This window comes from Polypterus senegalus, chromosome 17, assembly GCF_016835505.1.
Source record: "Polypterus senegalus isolate Bchr_013 chromosome 17, ASM1683550v1, whole genome shotgun sequence".
Classification (NCBI taxonomy): domain Eukaryota; kingdom Metazoa; phylum Chordata; class Cladistia; order Polypteriformes; family Polypteridae; genus Polypterus; species Polypterus senegalus.
In genome coordinates, this window is record NC_053170.1 from 15,182,499 (window position 1) to 15,207,345 (window position 24,847).

The 24,847-nt window shown below is 38.3% G+C and overlaps 1 protein-coding gene and 1 long non-coding RNA gene across 2 annotated transcripts in view; one reads left to right on the forward strand and one right to left on the reverse strand.

Annotated features, from left to right (window-relative positions):
• npepps (aminopeptidase puromycin sensitive) overlaps positions 1-24,847 on the forward strand; it is a 103,123-nt gene that overhangs the window by 59,593 nt on the left and 18,683 nt on the right. Inside the window, exons 12-19 of the mRNA XM_039740799.1 lie at positions 3,666-3,726; positions 7,506-7,615; positions 15,695-15,758; positions 15,847-15,986; positions 16,194-16,328; positions 20,604-20,823; positions 21,741-21,883; positions 22,088-22,144. Coding sequence (XP_039596733.1) covers positions 3,666-3,726; positions 7,506-7,615; positions 15,695-15,758; positions 15,847-15,986; positions 16,194-16,328; positions 20,604-20,823; positions 21,741-21,883; positions 22,088-22,144 — 930 coding nt within the window. The remainder of the gene's footprint in view (positions 1-3,665; positions 3,727-7,505; positions 7,616-15,694; positions 15,759-15,846; positions 15,987-16,193; positions 16,329-20,603; positions 20,824-21,740; positions 21,884-22,087; positions 22,145-24,847) is intronic.
• LOC120518169 overlaps positions 1-24,847 on the reverse strand; it is a 52,498-nt gene that overhangs the window by 873 nt on the left and 26,778 nt on the right. The window lies entirely within an intron of this gene.

Here is a 24,847-nt window from a genome sequence, read left to right on the forward strand (position 1 = left end):
ATTATGGGTACAGGGCCAAACAGAATTTGAATGTTTCCATTAAGCATTTTTAAAAAGGAGTGTATTGATTGAAAAACAGTAGGTGCCCCTTTTAACATTAAGGGTGTGGCTGCCTAACACTTTCCTTTTGATAATTGCAGCGATTCAGTGGGTTTATGTGATTCAAGTCTAATAACACCTTTTGGTGGTTTGAGTCGACTTGTGTTATGCATAGTGGCACTTTTTTTTTTTTTGAGGGGAGACATTTGTGTAGGTGCTTTCAGACTTATTTCACTGTCCTTATTTTAAAAGTTCTTTCAACCAGTCTTGCTAGTTTTATTCTATGTGAGAGACTGAGTGCAGGGTCTTGGCTTTGTATAAACTTTAGTAACTATTATCATTTCAGTTTCCATTTGACTTATGTTAAGTTATATACTGTATTTAACATCTCTCTGTCTCCCCTCTCTATGCATAATATAAAGATTAAGTCCTTCTTACAATTAGCATTAACAAGCTTTTTTGGTAATCCAAACATGATCAGGTAACTTTTGACTACAGGTGCATCTCAATAAATTAGAATATCATCGAAAAGCTAATTTATTTCAGTAATTCAATTCAAAAAGTGAAACTTGTATATTATATAGATTCATTACACACAGAGTAATATATTTCAAGAGTTTACTTCTTTTCATTTTGCTGATTATGGCCTACAGGTAATGAAAACTCAAAGTTCAGTATCTCAGAAAATTTTAATATTACATAAGACAAAATAAAAAAAAAAAAATTTTAATACAGAAATGTTGGCCTACTGAAAAATATGTCCATGTACGCACTCGATACTAAGTCTGGGCTCCTTTTGCTTGAATTACTGCATCAATGTGGTGTGGCATAGAGGCAATCAGCCTATAGCACTGCAGAGGTGTTATGGAAGCCCAGGATGCTTTGATCGCGGCCTTCAGCTTGTCTGCATTGTTGGCTCTGGTGTCTCATCTTCCTCTTGACAATACACCATAGATTCTCTGTGGGGTTTAGGTCAGAATGAGTTTGCTGGCCAATCAAGCACAGTGATACCATTTTCATTAAACCACATAATAGTATTTTTGGCAGTGTAGGCAGGTGCCAAGAGCTGCTGGAAGATGAAATCAGCATCTCCATAATGCTTGTCAGCAGAGGGAAGCATGAAGTGCTCTAAACTTTCCTGTTAGATGGCTGTGCTAACTTTGGACTTGATAAAACACAGTGGATCAACACCAGCAGATGACATGGCTTCCCAAATCATCACTGACTGTGGAAACTTCAAACTGGACCTCAAGCAGCTTGGGATTCTGTGCCTCTCCACTCTGCCTCCAGACTCTGGGACCTTGATTTCCAAATGAAATGCAAAATTGACTTTCATATGAAAAGATGACTTTGGACCACTGAGGAACAGTCCAGTCCGTTTTCTCCTTAGCCCAGGTAAGACTCTTCTGACGTTGTCTCTGGTTCAGGAGTGGCCTGACACAAGGAATTCTGTGACAGTTGTAGCCCATGTCCCGGATACGTATGTGTGTGGTGGCTCTTGAAGCACTGACTCCTCTCAAGGCTGCGGTTATCCCTGTTGCTTGTGAACCTTTTTCTGCCACATTTTTTTTTCCTTCTACTCAACTATCCATTAATTTGGTTGGATACAGCACACTGTGAACAGCCAGCTTCTTTAGCAATGACCTTTTGTGGCTTACCCTCCTTGTGGAAGGTGTCAATGACTCTTCTGGACAATTGTCAAGTCGGCCTCCTGAACCAGACTGAGAGACCATTTGCAGGTGTTTTGGGTTAATTAGCTGAGTGGTGTGGGACACCATGAGTCTACATTCTTGAACTTTTTCAAAATATTATAATTTTCTGAGATGAATTTTAGGTTTTCATTAGCTATAAGCCATAATCAGAAAAATGAAAAGAAAGAAACGTTTGAAATATATCACTCTGATTGTAATGAATCTATATACGAGTTTCACTTTTTGAATTGAATTACTTAAATAACTTTTCGATGATATTCTAATTTATTGTGATGTACATGTACATTAAAAAACAGACGTAAATGCACTTGTGATCATATCATTTCATCCAAATCTGGAGGTTCTCAGAAATTATGGACATATTTAATATTTTAATGTAAAGTGCAAATGTATTTTATTTCCTTATACAACAATCCATAAGTGGAAGCTGATTAAAGTTTTGCACATGGAGTGTGGGGACTTATTTTAACATTAGGTGTAAATATAACCTAACTTAACTATATCTAGTGTAAAAAGAGAGCCGACAAAGGACAACATTACAAGGGTTGCACCCTGCTTAATAGCATCGATACAACACATTTTGAGACACGGGAAAAAAATAAAAAATACCACTATGCTCCTTTAGCAAGGCAATGCTTCTGTGGGTAGTTATGGCATTTACAGATACTAGATCAAAATGAATGCTGATATATGGATCGGTCTGTTCCTTCATTTTCTGGTAAACATTAAATATGTGAGTCTCAAAAAAACCCCTGATACACATGTGCATGACACTAGATATGAACCTGAAATAATATGCATTTATACTGACTCAAAAAATTAGCGAGACAGAATTTTCATGAGCAGGAGCAGAAAATGAGATGCAATCAAAAACACACAAAGTTGTAGCCCTATCACCAAACCTAATAAAAAAGCACAAAAAATGTATCAAAAAATTGCACACTAGTCTTTTAGATGTTTATCCGCAAACTTAGATAATTATGTAAATAAATGGGTTGAGCTTTATACTGTCACATCTCTGTCATTACGAATCGTGCTTTACACTAAACTGCGCTTGTGAAAGTATAGTTAATAGGAAAAATGGCAACACCCACAAAAACTGACAGTGTTGTGGAAAGACGCAAAAATGTAACACTATTAAATAAGTTTAATTTACAGAAGTAAAATTGAATCCTCACCTTCAAAGATCTTAACTGGGAATAACAATAATTGTAAAAGACATAAATGGAGGCTGAGAAAATTTAAAAAAACAAAATGAATTGAATGTCTTGAAAGCCAAAGCTTTTCTTACTAGTACTGGTTACAGAAACATTACATTACAACAGAGGGGGTGGGTTGCCAGTCCACTCCAGGGCATGCTTGCGCACAGCCATGCACGACCATTTTACACTCGTCATTCAGGCTAACACACTTGATTTTATGAAGTGCGTAGAAAACTGAAGAAACACGACTTGAATTTATGGAGAATGTATAAACACCACACACAATGAATGACCTGGCAATAGAACTAACTATGGCTTCACATTCACAGTTGGGGGAAAAAACCAATTATCCTTTAATTATTTTTACAGTCTACTTAATTAAAAATACTAGTACAGAAAATGTTTTGGATTAGCACTGTCAAACACATGTCCACGTGAACTGCTAATGTTTCCAGCTTGCAGTTCCTAGGCTTAATTAAATAAATCACTAATCCATATCTGTGGCAGTGAAGGGTTATATCCTAATGTGAACTCCGTTAACCCAATTTACTTTATCATTGAAAATAAGATGTATTAAATAGACTTTTTTTAGAGTATCGTAGGGATGATGATATTTAGTTCATGCCAGCAGAATCATATTTGTGTTACTACAGACGTTTTGACAATGTATATTTCTGTTAACAGTTTTTCTTTTAATAATTGATTTCTCCAGGACTTCAGGAAAGGAATGAATGCCTACCTTTTAAAATTTCAGCACAGAAATGCTTCTACAGGTAAAGATGCTTCCATTTTAAATAAATATAATGGGCTTGCTGCATGAGTGTATGTGACTTTCACATTTATTTTGGGAAACTAAGGGTGGGCTTTAATTCTGAATATCTCATAACACCGAAGTTTTTTTCCATCATCATTAGTTTAGTTGTTTGCACTTCGCATGTATAGGTGCATTTTAAAGTGTTACTTATAGACTACTAATTGGGCTTTTTCTTTAAAATACATTTATGGAATTATTTTGGTAACTTGTATGCAATTTTGTATATGTATGCTGCATCTGTAATGTTGCAAACAGCAATAATTGTTGGAAGCCTTGAAGATCTCTTTCACTATTGCTGACATTTGTAAGATTTCTGTCTGGTCTCAGAAGGCACATTTACTAAAAAGTGTCAATAGTAACATTCTCAAGAGTGTACAGGGCTTTACTTATTTGCATATACCAGAGCCTCCTTGGGTCAATTACATTCACACATGAAAATTTCATCAAAGGAAAGGAGGCAGGGATCTTAAAAGCAGGAAGTCCATGACTTCCCACAGCAGTTTTTTTTTTTTTTTTTCTTACTCTAAACAATTCTACATTAGTTAAGCACCAATACCACATTCTTTCTCTGTCAGGTTATTATTCTTTTGAGCAATATACTATGATCACAAAGATGCCTTCAGGATATGTAAAATCTCTGTTTTAAAAGCCAGAAAATTAGGAAAAAAAAGGTCAGACCTATAAAGAAGTGTGCTTCTGAAATTTCCATGTTCTGCAATGCTACATTATGTTTAGGTTTCACAAGCCAATGTAGATGTGAGAAACATTGGAACACCACAAGGGATAGTCCTGTCACATTTTGTCTTCACTCTGTAAACCAGACATTCCCTGATAATTCTGCACTAATGGGTTGTATTGAACAAATAATATGAGACAGAGGAGCGGAGACAGGTGGAGAACTTCATTTCTTGGGACAAAGAGAAGTGTCTTCAACATAATCCAGCAAAACCAGAAACTGCTTATTGACCTTTACTGCATCAAAGGGCCTGTATGGCCAATCACTGACCACAGAATGAAGGGGTGGGGGTGGGAGGCTGGGTTGTCTTGGCGGTGCACTGCTACAAGTATTTTGGGGTGAACGTAACACAGAGGAACTGAAAAGGCAGAGCAGACTCTTAAAAGACTGTGTTCCTTTAATGTGGATTTTGACATCCTTTACATGCTGTACATCTCTGTGATGGCCAGTGTGATGTGCTGGGCAGGTAACATGTCAAGAGAGGCCCACCAAATCAACAAGCTGATTAAGAAGGCAGTTTCAGTTATAGAATGATCTGTAGACCAGTTGGAGGTTGTAGAAGAGGACAGAATGAAGACAAAAGTGGGCACCATTATGAACAATGCTACACATTATGTCTATGACACACATGCATTGAGGAGTTTATGAGAGTGTATTATCTAACAATAGTATTTCAAATGCTGCTGGATTTTCTTCATAATAATTAATTACATTTATATAGCACTTTTCTAACCTACCTACAGCTGTATGTCGTACTGTCACTAACTGCTTTTTTATTTTTAGTCAAGACAGATTTTTTTTTTGTAATTCTGGTGGTTATTTCAGGGGACTGTTTTGTTTTATATATATTTTTATTTTCTGTCTTGTCTTTTTGTTTCTAATATATAGTGCCTTTCATATCTGTCTGTCTCTATCTATCCATCCATCCATGCATGCACATACACCAAGCTGGGATACTTCTCAGTATAGTACTCTGGGAAATTGCTCTGATATCTTTACTATAAAATTCCTGAGTTGTCCTGCATGTGTGACACAGTAACTTGGTATGAACAGTGCTGAAACTACAAATTCTCGCCTCAGAAGCAGGTACAGTTAGCTTCCTTCACAGAGACCTATCCAGATTAGACTTCTGCTCTTAATTTTAAAACCTTTAGTTGGTAATCTTGAATCAGTATTTTGTCTAGTAGTACAAAATGGACTTAGCAGCTTTATATAATATCTCATTAAAAAACAGAGTGATCTTTAGCAGGTTGAATGTTAATTGTAATAGTCTGCCTATATGCATGCAAACAGCACTCTCAGCAAACTGTTTCATCCTATTGAAAAAAACATATAAGCAACATCCATCTGTGAAGGCCTGTATTGTGCCAAAACAACACCAGTCTCTTTCTATTACCTACTGCCAAACATTATATACTCCTTTACAGTTTAATATAATCAATGAAAACATATTCATATTAAACGCATTATACTATTGCCATTTTTGCTAAGAAAATATCCACAATTACGCTTCGCATAATAATGAAAATGATTTGTGCACAAACTGTTTTAGGGAAGAATGAGTGCATTTTTTTTTTGCTTTTTTTTACAAGTAAAAAAAATTGTTGTGCCCAATAAATAAAGGGCAGCGTTGTGAGAGATTTGCTTTTGTGTTGCAATTGTTGGCTAAAAATAATTTATTTTGATTCTGTGAAGTTCAAGTACCCTGTTTTTTACTCATTGCTTTGTTAATCTCAGGTTAGTATTTAATCAAGATGTAATGGAGACAGTTTTAATCCATTTTAGATTTGATTTAGCAGTGCCTGCTGTTAGTGCAAAAAGGGTTATTTGTTCAGAAGTAGCCATGCTGGATTTAAAAAGACAGGAAGAAAAGAATATAGAAGTTTAATTATGGGAAGGTTATTACCTCCAGTACACAGTCTGCAGAATTCCTGTCAAATTCAGGCAATTTCAACTTCAGAGCTTAAAAAACACTCCACCCAAAAATGATATACAGTATATATTTTTTGTTACTTGCCCTACGTAGTTCGTTGATGGCCAAGAAAAATTTGTACTCTCATGTTTTTATGGAGAACTGAAATAACAGGAGCCAATTTGAACCAATGCTAGATAACAGCTAACGGTATAAGAGACAACCATGAAAAAAATCTCCCATTTCTCACGTTTTATAATCCACACAGCAAATTATCTAGTTGTATGCTCACAACGTGAAAACACAGGTATGTGTTGCTAAAATATCGTTAAATAAATACCTCTAGGGAAAAATAATCCAGGACCAAGAAACCCCTTCACACAGGTTGTGCTTTAGAATTAAAAACAGGGCTCTTGACCTGTGGGTGAGGAGAAAGGTGAGCATATGACTGGATGACTTGACATGGGGATTATGCAACATGAGTGACGTGAACGTAACCATTAAGAAGTGTTTTACAGCATTTGATAATCAAGGAAGAAATGATGACCATACCAAAAAGGTTTAAACTCGTTCTGGATTTTAAATTGACTAAAACCTTTCATAGCAGATTCATTCTGACCTTCTGTTTTGGGTCATACGAATATGCATTGGCAAGTTTTTATAAATTACAAGTCAAATTATTCCGACTGCCCTGCTGACTAGGTGTCTTGGAGTCCTTAAATACAAATGAACTAAGTATTTGGAGCTGTGCTCCTTTTACACACCTAGCAGGGTTGGTTTCAAGTGGCTAATGTGCTGCCAGAAGGCTATTAAAGAAAAGTAGTTTGTCCAAACTATGCAAACTGTTCTTATTCCCAGAAATGCTATTGAATTTTCCATTTCTCTCTCTCATCTGTGGCATTCACCCTTTCCCTGCTCCCCCCTTGGCTGTTTAACTTGCATTAATTTTTAACCTTTAAAGCATTCTAGTACATTGGAGTATAAATTAAACATTTATGGGAATATATGTTTTATTTTTTCGAAGTGTTGTTGACAGTATTACATGTGTCCTATTCCTTGATTGCTCTTTCTTAATTTTTTCTTTTACCAGAGGATTTGTGGGACTGTCTAGAGCAATCCAGTGGAAAGCCAATTGCTGCTGTCATGAGCACATGGACCAAACAGATGGGTTTTCCTATTATTTTTGTGGATCAGGAGCAGGTGAGTTTTGTAAAGGCACTGTGCATAAACTGAAGTTTATATGACCCCAGAAATACATTTAATGCAAATTATTCACACAGAGTACAAAAAAACCTCAAGATAATTTCAAGTGTTTCATTAGAATTTTCATCAAGCTGCCTTGTATTGCACAGCAAAACTTAATTTGCTTCATTCCATCAATAACTGCAATAATGAGTGTTATTTTGAAGTGGTGCTATGGTACTGTATATGGAAGGGAGAACCCAAAATTACTGTAATCGGTCAATGATACAGGAGTAGGGTTTAGTCATCAAATATCCTGTTAGATATTTTATGCCTACTGTCTAATTAATCAGCCCACTGAGTGATATATTTCAAACATTTATTTATTTTCATTTTGCTGATTATGGTTTATAGCTAATGAAAACCCAAAATTCAGTATTTCAGCAAATTAGAATATTAAGAAAAAGTTCAATATTGTAGACTCCGGTTGTCCCACTCCACTCGGCTAATTAACCCAAAACACATGCAAAGGGGTCCTGAGCCTTGAAATGGTCTCTCAGTCAGGTTCAGTAGGCCACACAATCATGGGGAAGACTGCTGACTTGACAATTGTCTAGAAGACAGTCATTGACACCTTCTACAAGGAGGCTTAGCCACAAAAGGTTATTGCTAAAGAAGCTGGCTGCTCACAGAGTGCTGTAACCAAGCACAATAAAAGAAAGTTGAGTGGTAGGGAAAAAATGGGGCAGAAAAAGGTTCACAAGTGTTTTATCTTGGTAGAGTAATATATATATATATATATATATATATATATACTCTACTTTACTCTACTATTGTATTATTAATATATAGCCTTAGAATGCCTAATCTCACAGATTTACCACTGTTTATAAGGTATTATTGTTTATAACTTAACCCCACCTTCCCTGCTATATCTATAACCTCAGGCAATTAGATGTAGTAAAAAGACAAGCAGGAGTTAAGTTACACATAAAATAATGTATTACTGATAATATTCATAAATAATAACAAAATGCAAAGTACATTTGAATATTGGCAACCATACAACCTGATAAAATGGTGATGTGTAATTCAGGTGGCACACAGACTTGTAGTAACTTAAAATGTCTCTAGTTAAAGCATCGTTGGTGCTCAGCTTTCAGCCACATGTCTGTTCAATATGGCTGCTGAGCTGTGCTCTTCATTGTGTTGTCTTCATCATCACAGGTTAGCAAGAGGGGTGCTTCTTCATCATATGTTGGTTAGAGAGAGAGAATGTGGTTGAGCAAGCAAATTTATAGGTTTTCTGTCCAACTCCCTACAGCGAATAGGATATCATGGTACATGAAGGCCTCTGAGACAAGCCAATTCCAAACAGCCATACCTCAGACCAATGGGTGAAATAGAACATCTTGTCTCCTGTCCCCTGCCCCAGACCATATATTACGCTAACCTAGCTTTGTGTGGGGGATGGGAGAAAAGACTTTAGCAAAGAAATACTCATCAAACTGGTTTAAGACACATCCTCCAAATCCTGTCGTAAAATTATAAAGAAAAGTCTTATGGGGTGAAGGTGGGGGCAAACAAGAATGCCTCTCACCAAAGTGACACTAAATAATTACATTGGTTTGCCAAGACATACAAAACATTTATCAAGTTATATGCAAAATCTCACATCACAACTACAAGCAACAGGGATAACCACAGCCTTAAGAGAATTGTAAAGTAATGTGAAGCAAAAGTATACGAGACATGGGCTACAGCCGTCACATTCCAATGTCGGAAGCATCTTACCAGGGCTAAGGAGAGAACGGACTGGACTGTTGCTCAGTGGTCCAAAGTCCTCTTTTTGGGTGAAAGTAAATTTTGCATTTTGTTTGGAATCAAGGTCCCAGAGTCTGGAGGAAGGAGTGGAGAGGCACAGAATCTCAAGTTGCTTGAGGTCCAGTGTGAAGTATCCACAGTCAGTGATGATTTGGGGAGCAATGTCATCTGCTGGTGTTGGTCCACTGTGTTTTATCAAGTCCAAAGTCAGTGCAGCCGTCTACCAGGAAATTTTACAGCACTTTATGCTTCCCTCTGCTGACAAGCTTTATGGAGATGCTGATTTCATTTTCCAGCAGTACCTGGCACCTGCCCACACTGCTAAAAGTACCAATACCTGGTTTAATGACCATGGTATCACTGTGTTTGATTGGCCAGCAAATTCGCCTGACCTAAATCCCCCAAGCAGTTGCTGCTGCCACAAACTGCCCACAGGCACACACAACAGGCAGCAACAGACGTTTTATGTTGATTTATGTGTGAAAACATTGCTTTGTGCGCTTTTCAGAAAACTGAGTATTTTGGGAAAAATATTAGCCCTCAAAGAGTTGCTACTGAACATAGACTGTTTATGCTGCTCCCTGATAAAAGAAAATGTTTCTGCTGGTATCTGTTCAGATAAAGAAAAAACGGATTTAGAAATGTTAACTTGCTTTTAAGGTGTCTGTTGTGATTGTGGCTCTGGACTCTGAGGGTAACTTGTTTTTCTATATAAAATGTTAATGTCCTGACAGTGGCAGATAGCTTTGGTTTTATATTTGATTTGATTACATTGATGTTTAAGTTGAGATTTACAAGAAATATTTTCACTGCTGCTATGTAACGGGAATACTGCTGTTAAAAGGCACCTTATTTGTTTAAAGTGTTTGCAAACCAAATACACTACTTTTGAGTTCATTATTGAATTTTGAGCAAAGCAATGTGATTGGCTGTGATTAATTGCATGCATATCATGCAGTTAATCGCAATTAAGAATTTTAATCATTGTCCACCACTATATATATATATATATATATATATATATATATATATATATATATATATATATATATAAACTGCTCGAAAAAAATTAAAGGAACACTTTGAAAACACATCAGATCTCAATGGGAAAAAGAAATCCTCCTGGATATCTATACTGATATAGACTGGGTAATGTGTTAGAGGGGCCCTGCCAGTGGGCAAGCGAAAGGATGCCACATCGATACACCGAGGTCTTTAAATGCTTTATTTTCAGTAATCTGGCAGTCTCCTTGATGGAAATGAAAATGATCAACCTACAGAGCCCTGAATTCAAAGGCATGCCTCCAACTGCCTTCACTCAAGCCCTTTAGCTGCCTCCCATGCGCGTGTGTGACAATATATATATATATATATGTATATATGTATATGTGTGTATATATATATATATATATATATATATATATATATATATATATATATAAACTGCTCAAAAAAAATTAAAGGAACACTTTGAAAACACATCAGATCTCAATGGGAAAAAGAAATCCTCCTGGATATCTATACTGATATAGACTCGTAATGTGTTATGAACGAAAGAATGCCACATCGTTTGATGGAAATGAAAATGATCAACCTACAGAGCCCCAAAAATCAGAGTGAAAAAATTATGTGGCAGGCTAGTCCATTTTGCCAAAATTTAATTGCAGCAACTCAAAATTGTACGCAGCACTTTGTATGGCCCCTGTGTTCTTGTATACATGCCTGACAACATCGGTGCATGCTTCTAATGAGATGACAGATGGTGTTGTGGGGGATCTCCTCCCAGATCTGGACCAGGGCATCACTGAGCTCCTGGTCAGTCTGAGGTGCAACCTGGTGGCATTGGATGGACCAAAACATAATGTCCCAGAGGTGTTCTATTGGATTTAGGTCAGGAAAGTGTGGTGGCCAGTCAGTGGTATCAATTCCTTCATCCTCCAGGAACTGCCTGCATACTCTCACCACATGAGGCCAGGAATTGTCATGCATCAGGAGCCACTGTACCAGCACAGGGTCTGACAATGGGTCCAAGGATTTCATCCTGATACCTAATGGCAGCCAAGGTGCCTTTGTCAAGCCTGTAGCGGTCTGTGTGACCCTCCATGGATATGCCTCCCCAGACAATCATTAACCCACCACCAAACTGCTCATGCTGAATGATGTTACAGGCAGCATAATGTTCTCCATGGCTTCTCCAGACCCTTTCACTTCTGTCACGTGCTCAGGGTGAACCTGCTCTCATCTGTAAAGCATAGGGCACCAGTGGTGCATCTGCCAATTCTGGTATTCTATGGCGAATGCCAATCGAGCTGCATGCTGCTGGGCAGTGAGCTCAGGGCGCATTAGAGGACATGGGGCCCTTGGGTCACCCTCATGAAGTCTTTCTGGTTGTTTGGTCAGAGACATTCACACCAGTGGCCTGCTGGAGGTCATTTTGTAGGGCTCTGGCAGTGCTCATCCTGTTCCTCCTTGCCCAAAGGAGCAGATACTGGTCCTGCTGATGGGTTATGGACCTTCTATGGCCCTCTCCAGCTCTCCTAGAGTAACTGCTTGTCTCCTAGAATCTCCTCCATGCCCTTGAGACTGTGCAGGGATACACAGCAAACCTTCTGGCAATGACACGTATTGATGTGCCATCCTGGAGAAGTTGGACTACCTGTGCAACCTCTGTAGGGTCCAGGTATCGCCTCATGCTACCAGTAGTGACACTGACTGTAGCCAAATGCAAAACTAGTGAAGAAACAGTCAGAAAAGATGAGGAGGGAAAAATGTCAGTGGCCTCCACCTGTTAAACCATTCCTGTTTTGGGGGTCATCTCATTGTTGCCCCTCTAGTGCATCTGTTGTTAATTTCATTAACACCACAGCAGCTGAAACTGATTAACAACCCCTCTGCTACTTAACTGACCAGATTAATATTCCATAAGTTTCATTGACTTTATGCTATACTCTGATTAAAAAGTGTTCCTTTAATTCTTTTGAGCAGTATATATATATATATATATATATATATATATATATATATATATATATATATATATATATATATATATATATATATATATATATATATATATATATAATGTTTACAGGCAGTTTCGTAATACTTCAAATAAACCAGCACCACCACTAAATTACAGTAAGTTTTAGAAAAGAAATAATCGATTTTTGAAATTGGCTTATTTACTGATCACAATTGAGTCATTTGGGTTGAAAACCAGCTGATCTACATCAGCAGACATTTGATCGGAGCATCACTATTTCTTATATAATACTTGATAAGAGGTCAGTAAAAAGGCTGAATTACAAAATTATATTACCTTAGAAAAAGAATCCATTTTAAGGCTTTCCAGGTTTCAGAACAGAATCTTCATGTAACATACAGGTTTTTAATTACAGACAGAGAAAAACTGATGCATTAAAGCTGTTTTTTGTAGGATTGTGCAGTAGAGTGGTGCCATAACAAAGTGTCCCATGAGAAATACCTCTGAGTATTGCTCTAGTATTGCATTTATTTTCTTTATAAAAGTAATGTTCTTGACCATACGTCTTGAGTGTTGCATATGCTGGCCTCATGGGAATCTTGCACACAGTGGAGTTAGGCCCAAGAATAATTATTACAGAAGAGAAAGGCATTTTATCTTACTAATTAAGGAAATATCCCCATTTCTCCTGAACATCAAATGGAGTGGCCATCTGTTAGATGTGCAACTTTTATTAAAAGACTTGCTTGTACAAATGTAGACTGCTACTGTCAGTAGAAGATTTGTGAGGTGAAATATAGGTTGGGGTATATTGGGCATGATGGTGTTTTTATGATTTACAGGCTCACACCACAAGAGTGTGTGTCACTGGGACAACACAATGTCAGTGAACTGAGTGTTTTTCTCCGGTGGTTTATTTGGGTTGTCTCATGTTAGACTAATTGTATCAGAAACCTTTGCATTACTGATTGTCAGAATGGTTTGCCAGACAGACCAGGGGCCTCATGTATAACGCCGTGCGTAGAACTCGCACTATAACATGGCGTAAGTACAAAAGCCGAAATGTGCTTACGCACAGAAAAATCCAGATGCAGGAATCTGTGCATACTCCAACTTCCACGTTCTTCCGCTACATAAATCCCGATCAGTGTGAAAACTAACGCTTGTGCACGCGCTTTATGTAACGCCCCAACTCCACCCAGAATTACTCCTCTTTGAATATGCAAATCAATATAAATCGCCCTTAAACTCAGCCTTCTGTGAAAAGACAATGGGAAAAGCACGGGGGAAAATATAAGAATTTCAGCGAATACCAAGTGGAGGCAAAGGAAAAACATACTATTTGTTCAGATAAACCGTGGTATAATCAACAAAAGGAAGTTGATCGAGTGACATAGCGTGTTGGAGAAACTTGAAAGCTCACGTTCACAAAATCGCACAGTGCCGGAAATAAAAAAGAAGTCACATTTCAAAGTCGCCGTGAAAAGGCGAGTTGTAGCCCACTGTCTGAGTGTCATATGAAAGCTTATTAGGGCACAGAGAAAAAAAAAGGCACACAGTGGGGGAAAAAGCATTAAATGTCAACTTCAATCTCGACATTTCCACTTTAATCACGTAGTTTATTTTGTCATTAAAGTAGAACATCATAAACTTCATCTTAAAATTGTTTAATTAACCAGTTTCTCAAATCACATCGTAATTAAAGTAGCACGTTAAATGCTTTGTTTTGTATTTGATCTTCTATGTGCCTATGTGTGTGAATCACTACTTGCTTCTTAAACCGGCTCTCTTCCTCCAACTGGACACAGAATCCATTACATTTGTGATATTACAGCTCTCTGAATAACTAAAATACTGAGATGTATTTTCATGATGATAGATGTTAAAGCACGTTATTAAACATGTTTCACTTTGATGAAATTATTTATTGCAGCAGTACTCAGGGGCGGCTCTAGGCTTGTGGTGGCACTGGGCAGGGAAGAATCGGTGGCTCATTCGCCCGCCAATGTCAGTAAGGCAGCTTATGCACGGTGGATGGCCACGTCCATTGCTGACACTGCATAGCCACCTCGTGCTCATGACACAAGCATTTAACTTTTGCCGAAATTTGTTGCTGCGTTTTTATCTGTTGTGTTATTTTCTCTTTCTGTGTTATATTCAATATATATTGGCGTAGCCGTCACTGCAGTCAGTGCTTTTCTTTCCCCAAGTAACCGATCGCCACACAATCAGCTCTGTAATAGAAGTTAAGCCATCTGTAAGCTTAGCGCCGATTCTTCAAAACGTTTAAAGAACATTGAAATATCTTCGTAGTACATGTTTAATTATTCTATCCTTAACAACACTCCCAGTGAAGAATATAGATTATTTAAATGAAGTTAAAGTTTTATCTGTATAATTTAATAAACATATTTTGCTGCATTTCACCTTAAAAATGATATCGTCATCATATGTAAATACGCGCTTTATAAAGTGGCTCCGGTTGTGCGATATTATAACTGTAGTGCAAGTTTACAGTGGGGTGATTGTACTTATAAGTACAAACAGTTTTACAAGGTGCAATTGATTGGGTGCATTTAAAGTTCTTAAAGGTCTGTACAGAAAAGACTTTAAAACGTTTTGCAGTGGCTGAGACAGCGTGTCCATGAAACTGTATACCGATAATTCTCTTTCCGATCAGCTGCTGCTGTGATTCACACTCAGATACAGTGATATAAATACTCCGAGTGATGCAGTGAGAGTAATATGGAAAAAGATGATCCGCTGTGGCAACTCCTAACGGGAGGAGCTGAAAGAAGAAGAAGAAGAAGAAGAAGTGAGAGTAACAACGCTAAAGCAGTTATGGTATTTGGAATACTATGGCTGTTCCCTGGACCATTATATTGTTACAAGTTAATTACAATCAGATGCGTTACACTAATAAACAATATGCGGTTAGTTTCAGTGTATTTATAAAGCCGCGTCAGGAAAATAATGAGTAAACACAGGAACAGTACCATTGCTTTGACGCAGGGTGCCGCCAGTCTGCAAAACCGAGCGGAGAACTTGCGTATGACAAGGCATGAGGTACCGTGGAAAAGTGCGTGGCTTTACGCCAAGTGTAGGTTTTATACATCGCGATTTGAACGTGGAAAAGTTCTTACGCAACATTTCTGTGCGTACGCACCGTTTATACATGAGGCCCCTGGTCTGTCGTCCATAGTAAGCAAGTCTCTCGGAGAGAGTTGGTGAGTGCTTCCACAAAAAGATACTGTTGCTTAATATTTAACCGCCCCATTTCTTCCGTTCAGCAAGGTGAAGATCGAATTTTGAAACTGTCCCAGAAGAAGTTTTGTGCTAGTGGTCTTCACAATGGTAAGATAAATGTTTGCCTGTTAACTATGAGTATAGGGATGATGGAGCTCTGATATATGATTTGATTTCTTTATTTCTTTCACCGAAGGTGAGGACTGCCCTACCTGGATGGTTCCCATCAATATATGCACAAGTGACGACCCTTCCTGCTCCCAAATGAGTGTGCTGCTAAATGGCTCTGACACCACTGTGACAGTAAAGAATGTGAGGCCGGACCAGTGGGTGAAGGTAATGAATGGAGTCTTGCATTGCAACATATTTTCAGCAATGCCGTTTTCTAATGTATTTGGATGTTAATATTTAGAACGTAACATTTACTTGAGGCCTAGACTGGTAATGTACATTTCTCTTTCTGAGTTAAGTTTGGGGTAAGCATACAAAGAGCAGGATATGTAGATGGGAACTACTTTGATAGATATTTTTTTTAATCCCAAGATAAACCCAGGGACTGTTGGCTTTTACCGTATTCACTACAGTTCTTCAATGCTGGATAATCTTCTTCCTGGAATCCGAGACCTCACTCTACTACCTGTGGACAGACTTGGTCTACAAAATGATCTCTTCTCATTGGTAGGTAGCCTCTGTCTATATATATATACACACATACACATCTATATATATATATATATATATATATATATATATATATATATATATATATATATATATATATATATATATATATATACATATATATATATATACACATACATATCTACATATATACACTCATCTAAAGGATTATTAGGAACACCTGTTCAATTTCTCATTAATGCAATTATCTAATCAACCAATCACATGGCAGTTGCTTCAATGCATTTAGGGGTGTGGTCCTGGTCAAGACAATCTCCTGAACTCCAAACTGAATGTCAGAATGGGAAAGAAAGGTGATTTAAGCAATTTTGAGCGTGGCATGGTTGTTGGTGCCAGACGGGCCGGTCTGAGTATTTCACAATCTGCTCAGTTACTGGGATTTTCACGCACAACCATTTCTAGGGTTTACAAAGAATGGTGTGAAAAGGGAAAAACATCCAGTATGTGGCAGTCCTGTGGGCGAAAATGCGTTGTTGATGCTAGAGGTCAGAGGAGAATGGGCCGACTGATTCAAGCTGATAGAAGAGCAACTTTGACTGAAATAACCACTCGTTACAACCGAGGTATGCAGCAAAGCATTTGTGAAGCCACAACACGCACAACCTTGAGGCAGATGGGCTACAACAATGGAAGACCCCACCGGGTACCACTCATCTCCACTACAAATAGGAAAAAGAGGCTACAATTTGCACAAGCTCACCAAAATTGGACAGTTGAAGACTCGATTTCTGTTGAGACATTCAAATGGTAGAGTCAGAATTTGGCGTAAACAGAATGAGAACATGGATCCATCATGCCTTGTTACCACTCTGCAGGCTGGTGGTGGTGGTGTAATGGTATGGGGGATGTTTTCTTGGCACACTTTAGGCCCCTTAGTGCCAATTGGGCATTGTTTAAATGCCACGGGCTACCTGAGCATTGTTTCTGACCATGTCCATCCCTTCATGACCACCATGTACCCATCCTCTGATTGCTACTTCCAGCAGGATAATGCACCATGTCACAAAGCTCAAATTATTTCAAATTGGTTTCTTGAACATGACAATGAGTTCACTGTACTAAAATGGCCCCCACAGTCACAAGATCTCAACCCAATAGAGCATCTTTGGGATGTGGTGGAACGGGAGCTTCGTGCCCTGGATGTGCATCCCACAAATCTCCATCAACTGCAAGATGTTATCCTATCAATATGGGCCAACATTTCTAAAGAATGCTTTCAGCACCTTGTTGAATCAATGCCACATAGAATTAAGGCAGTTCTGAAGGCGAAAGGGGGTCAAACACCGTATTAGTATGGTGTTCCTAATAATCCTTTAGGTGAGTGTATATACACATACATATACATATCTACATATACACATATACATATCTACATATACACATATACATATCTACATATACACGTATACTTATCTACATATACACATCTACATATATATATATATATCAATATATATATATACACACACACATACACATATATGTACATATATATATATATATACTGTATATAGCAAAAAGTACTGCTTTTAAATTTTTATTAAGAAGAAAAGAAAACCTTTTTAAACTGAGGGAAAATATACCAATAACTATCTGTTAAGGATCTCTTTGTATGGCACGTTGTCAGTTCAGACGAAGCTGCTCGAGCTCATTCTTGAGAATGCAACTTATAGTTGTCCAGGAGAAAAGCTATCTTGCCTCAAATCAATGGAAACCTTTTGTAGGGTCTGTCCCTGAGACTTATTAATTGTCATCGCAAAGCAGAGCTTTACTGGAAATTTGAGGCATTTGAATTGAAATGGGAGATCGGGGGTATAACGGTGATGCCAGGAATACATTCAGAGTGTGGCGCTCTGCTGTTTTTTTGTGTAGCTGCCTTCACACAGCTTCTCTGCTGCTTTATGAACGAACGCCACATAAGGCTGTCGTTTCTCCTTGCTTCGCGGTTCTGTACTGTTTTATTGTTCGTTTAGTATGATTGTTACAGTTATTGTGTAGCTATTTGAGACTTACTTTACTGTTCAGGTACCCATTTCCTTTATTTAATCCGCGGCTTGTACACTATTTTTTGTTCGTTTATTACGATTATAGTTATTTATTGATTCCCTTCTTTAGCTGACTGCCTGCTCATATAAGGCGCTCCACTGTTTTTTTGTGAAGCAGCCTTTACACAGCTTCTCCGCTGTTTTATAAACGAACGACATATAAGGCCATCCTTTTTTCTTTGTTTCGCCAAGGAAGCTGCCTTTTTATTTAATCCACGGGTTCTCCGATGTTTTATTGTTCATTTATTACGATTGTTATAGTTCTCTTTATATAGCACGTTGTCAGTTCAGCACTGTGTTGTAATATGACGACGCTGCACGAGCTCACTCTTGAGAATGCAACGTATAGTTGTCAAGGGAAAAGCAATCTTGCCTCAAATCAATGGCAATCTTTTGTAGGGTCTGTCCCTGAGACTTATTACTTGTCATCGCGAAGCAGAGCCTTACTGGAAATTGTAGGCATTTGAATTGAAATGGGAGATCAGAGGGTATAACAGGGATGCGAGGAATACATTGAGTGTGGAGAAACTCTAGAGACAGCGTGTGTATTAACTTGTGGATTTTTCTGTGAGTATTTGAAGCGAAGTTGCTTCCGCAAGACCGCGTTAGCTGTGGAGCTCAGCTCGGAGCATATTCTTTTCCTACCTTGTCAGTTGTGTAATGCGTTTTTTGAACAGGTTTGATGCATGGAAGTGATCACTCGTACTGCGTTCAGTCAGTTCACGTGAGCTGCTCTCTTGTGTGATGTTGCGATGTCCACGGCTTTATTTAATGTTAGCTAAGACCCGGCACTTAAAGGTTTCTCGCTACAGCAATTTTAACTCCGTTACAAAGTGATCCAAAGTCTCATTTATACCTCGTGTCTTCTCATTAAACTTGTACCTCGCGAATAAAGTATTCGTTGAAGGCATGACAAACAGCAGTGTGAGTGTGTCTATAAACTTAATTTAAACTTACGGTTTACACCATGCTTTGTTTCCGCAGTAGCTGCACTTATGAATAAACTTGTATGGGTTTTTCTTCAGCGCTCTTCCTTGTTTTCTACGTACTGCGTTCACAGTCAGTTCACGTGATTACGTGGGAGGCGTGATGATGTAATACGCAACTCCACCCCCCACGGCCATCGAGCTGAAGTCCATAACAGTATATGGAGAAAAATAGGTTCCAGTTATGACCATTACGCGTAGAATTTCGAAATGAAACCTGCACAACTTTTGTAAGTAAGCTGTAAGGAATGAGCCTGCCAAATTTCAGCCTTCTACCTACACGGGAAGTTGGAGAATTAGTGAGTGAGTGAGGGCTTTGCCTTTTATTAGTATAGATTATCCTATGTGTGTGAGTTGAGTGTGAGAAAGCAGTGCCTTAGTTTTGTTTAGGAGTCTCAATATGATATTAAATATGGAAGTTAAAAGAACAGTCCACCCAAAAATGTATATTTTTTTTAATATGTTACTCCATGTTGTTTACATAGATAGATAGATAGCACTTTATTTATCATCAAGGGAAAATTTGGACCTTCCACAGAAGCTCAGTAAATAAATAAATAAATAAATAAATATAATGGCAATGACAAAACATCTCCACTCTCAGATATACATGAGGATAACTAAAAAAAAGTTTGAAAAAAAAATATATCAGAGTCAGTTACAGGTAAGAAGAGCAGTCACAGTCTCAGTGAGGCACTATAAAGGTGTATTACTGTTGAATGAGCCCCAGTCATGTTTCTTCACACACTTGTGTCAAATGATTCATTGGCTGAAAGTTTTCAATGCTAGTGTGTCAGAGAGAGGCTATGCCTAATTTTTCGTAATGGAATTCAGTTTTGTCTTTGGCGGTCCAGAGTGTGTTATATAACAAAGCTTGCCTTTTTTAATTAGCTTGTAATAAGTGCTGCTGTGGAGGTGGAAAGGATCAGGTTAAGCAGGAGACCAAAAGAAGCCTAGGTTGGAGGAGGTTATGGATGGCACGAGAAAAATGTTTCTCATCCCAAAGGATGCTCCAGAGTATCAGAAATGGAGGATAAAGATTTGTAGGGAGGTTGGGGATCAACTTACCAATCTTGGTAAACCAGGAAAATAGCTATTAAACAGATGATGGTGATATGTTATTTGCAAAGATTCCATGTCTCATTCTTGGAACCATTTTCTCTTCCTCTGAGTGGAGTTATGACTGTCATAAGACATTATGTATTTAATCATTTGTCCAGGCTCGCGCTGGCATGATCAGCACTGTGGAGGTGCTCAAGGTGATGGAAGCCTTCGTCAATGAACCAAACTACACAGTCTGGAGTGATCTGAGCTGCAATCTTGGAATCCTGTCTTCCTTACTATCCCACACTGATCACCATGAAGAGATCCAGGAGTTCATTCGAGACCTGTTCACACCCATTGGGCAGAAGCTTGGCTGGGATGCCAAGCAGGGAGAGGGTGAGCATGGTTGCCATTTTTTACTACCTATATGAATGTATTTTATATTACCTCTGAAACAAGATATACTCAACTTTTTTTCGAAGTTCTAATTTTGACACTTGCTAAAATGGCTAATACCTGTATTATTAAACATTGATATCTTGGGCTAATGAAGACATGGGCATGAATTAAAGCCACTTGAGTAACAAAGACTATAGGGAACACAATGTTGCGCCAAGGAGTACAGAATCAGGTGCTTAGCCAGGAAACCTTTTAGTCGGTCACACCACCACTTCTAAATCATTCACATGCAATTGTTGACTTTCCCCTCTTTAAAAAGCTTTTCCTGTGCTGTAAGTTCTTTCTGTGGCCTTGTGTATGAAAAGTGGTGGGTTGGACATTTCCACAGGTTCATGGAGCTAGTGAGCATTGTAACTGTATGTGTAGGTATATGACAGAATCGGTGGAATTTACCACCACAAGAAAAGTGCAGACATATGTTCATAAAGCCCATCTGTCATGATATGGAACATTAATCAAGAAGCATGATTTTAGAAAATGGGTGATGTACTGGGTACTGTTCTGATCTGGCTTGCTTCCCTGGTCCATACAGTGAAGAGGCGTCCTGGCCGGACAAGGACCCCAACTGTCTCTGACAACCCACAGAGATGCAAAGAGAACATGCAAACTTGGCACAGACAATGAAAACAATTTGAACTCTTACCCAGGACCCTGGATCTATGTAGCCAGCAATGCTAACCAACGTGCTACAGTGCTGCTTTGTCTTTGTGTTGACAAACACCTGTTAACTACTGTTTTTAGTTAAAACTGGGACATGTGTAGCCTTTCTGTTTGTATAGAACGAGAGTGCTAATGTCAGTTTCCACCTAATGAAGCTTTTTTTTACTCCACCCACCGTCTCTCCCCCTAAACAGGTCATTTGGATGTCTTACTGAGGGGTTTGGTGCTAGGGAAACTTGGGAAAGCTGGACATAAGCCAACTCTGGAAGAAGCTCGTCAGCGTTTTAAAGATCACGTTGAAGGCAAACACGTTCTGTCTGCTGATCTGAGGAGTCCAGTAAGCTCACTTCCTGATGCTTCTCTTGTACACGTGGCTTTTTTTTTTGTAGCAGTAGCTTTTAAAATGTGACTCATGTACGCTTTCTGCTTAGTTTTATCCAGATATTTTTCCCATTTTCTGATGTAAATTTGATGTAGGGTTGTTTCAGTATAATATTTTCTTAATATTGAGACTATAGTGTTTTCTCTTGTTTTGCTTTAGGTGTATGTCACAGTTTTAAAGCATGGAGACAGTGGTACTTTGGAAACCATGCTGAAGGTATGTATGATTTTTGTATACTGGGCATTAATAGCAAGCTCCAATAACCAGAATTGCTAAGTGGCAGCACCATCTGCTGGAATGACAAATCTATTGAATGCCAGCTATTTGGAGAACATATTTTCCGTGACAAGAGCACACCCTGGTGGAGCCAGCAATCCATTTAGTCGTCTAGGTTTGAATAGGGAGAGAAATAACCAATGTGTACAGAATATCAAAAGCTTGTTATACTTTTAATCCCTATTAATTTTATTCGACTAGTATTTAAAATTGTTCGGTGTTTACTCTTAAAATAGGAGTGACCAGATGATTTTTGTTAAATGTGAGAACAAAAGCCATGCTTTTTAATATGTTGTCATTGAACTTCTGTCTAGTCCAACGTCATGTCTGCTGTACACGGCTCCATCACAGTGCACGATTTTGTACCATCGGTGTACAACTTTTGTTCCTTATGCTCAGAAACTTCAACCTTTTTCACTTTGCCAAACAATCTATTTTGGCTCTTCACATTTCATCTCACTAGGATACGATGTTCATTCTCATCTTGGTTCTTAACAATTCATTTTCATTGCTTTTGCCATACACACCACTTGCTTAGTTTTAATTTTTGATTTTTCTAGAAGTCTGCATCCATTACTACTCTTGCTGCCATTTTTGAGACTTGCAGCACTGTGTTCAGAAAAACAATCACCTAAATAGCCTCATTTGGTCTGTCTGCCTATTGTATAGTGTCATTCATAGTTGTCTTTCTATTTTTCAAAAGTTCTCCATTACTGATTTATAATGTTCATTGATTACATTTTTTTTGTAACTGTAAAATACAGTTTACCACTAAGCATCAGGCAGGCTCATATGGGTCAAAAATTAAGCAAATATGCATACAGGGGGGAAAAGACCATGTAAGGGGTGACCCTTAAGTAACCTGAAGTGTGAGGAACTTTTCTTGTATCACTTTGTTATTAGACCTTCGAGTTAGCAATGACCTCTTAAGGTGTCAACAGACCAGTGATTGTTTAAGTAAAATTAAATAGACGGTGAGAGAGAGACAATACTTCACCCAATGAGGGAAATTTACCATTTTACAGAAGGGAAAGAAATATAACAAACAATGACTGACACCCCCCTAAGCACCCGAAATACACATCAGAATTACTAAAAAGAAGAAAACCTCTGACTTGGCTAATGATAAAACAGCAGTCACAGTGTGGCATTATAAAGGCATACTGCTGTAGATATAATGGAGCCCCAATAGCTTTCCTTGACACTTATGCCATGAAGAAAACTTAACTTTGTGTGCAGAGTTTGTTATAAATGTGACCTCTGTGTGGTGATGGCCATCGGGAGGGAATTCCCCCATCACGTAAACCCTCCATTGATCCATTTTCAAACCTATTTTCTCTGTTGTGAGTTGGCAGGGAGCTGAAGCCTTACTGTGTATAAGATAGAAACTAATACTAGACAGGATGGCAGTTCACCTAAAGGCATGTTGATGAATTAACTAACACAATGCCAGTTTAGCAATGCCAATTTACCCTAATACACATGAGTTTATTGGAGAAAACGCAACTTGATTTTATTTTGGAAGAATTGGGTGGATAAGATTGGCGAGCTTTGTTGATGGCCTGTTCTCATTTTTTTTCTTGGAAGTTTTTCTAATGTTTTAAAAAAAACTGGAATAGCTGGGAAAAGCAAATTATACATAGACTCCTGGGGTCTCATGCATAACGCCGTGCGTAGAACTCACACTATAACATGACGTAAGCACAATAGCCGAAATGTGCTTACGCAGTGAAAAAATCCAGATGCATAAATCTGTGCATTCGCCAACTTCCGCGTTCTTCCACTACATAAATCCCGGTCAGCATGAAAAGTAACGCTCGTGCACGCGCCTGCTGTCCAGCCCCAACTCCTCCCATGCCTCTTTGAATATGCAAATCAATATAAATAGCCCTTAAGCTCAGTGTTCTGTGAAAAGACAATGGGAAAATGGAAGAATTTCAGCGAATACCAAGTGGAGGCAAGGAAAAACGTACTATTTGTTGGTTTAAACAGTGGTATAAACAACAAAAGGAAGCTGATCAACTGACATAGCATGTCGGAGAAACTCGAAAGCTCAAGTTCACACAGTCGCACAGTGCCCGAAAGTTGTCAGATATCAAAGTCGCCGTGAAAAGGCGAGTCGTAGCCCACCGTCTGAGTGTCATATGAAAGCTTATTAGGGTACAGAGAAAAAAAGGCACACAGTGGGGAAAAAGCACAAAATGTCAACTTCAATCTTGAAATTTCCACTTTAATCACGTAGTTTATTTTGTCATTAAAGTAGAACATCATAAACTTCATCTTAAAATCATTTAATTAACCAGTTTCTCAAATCATATAACTAAAGTAGCACGTTAAATGCTTTGTTTTATATGTGTGTTTCTATGTGTGTGAATCACTACGTGCTTTTTAAACCGGCTTTCTCCTCCTCCAACAGGACACAGAATCCATTACATTCGTGATATTACAGCTCTCTGAATAACTAAAATACTGAGATGTATACTTGATATCATTTTCATGATGATAGGAGTTAAAGCACGTTATTTAACATGGGAACATGGTGGCGAAGTGATTGTGAGCGACCTTCAATGAAATAATTTATTGCAACAGTACTCGGGCTCGGCTCTAGGCTCGTGGCGTACCTAGGAGGAGAAAGAATCGGTG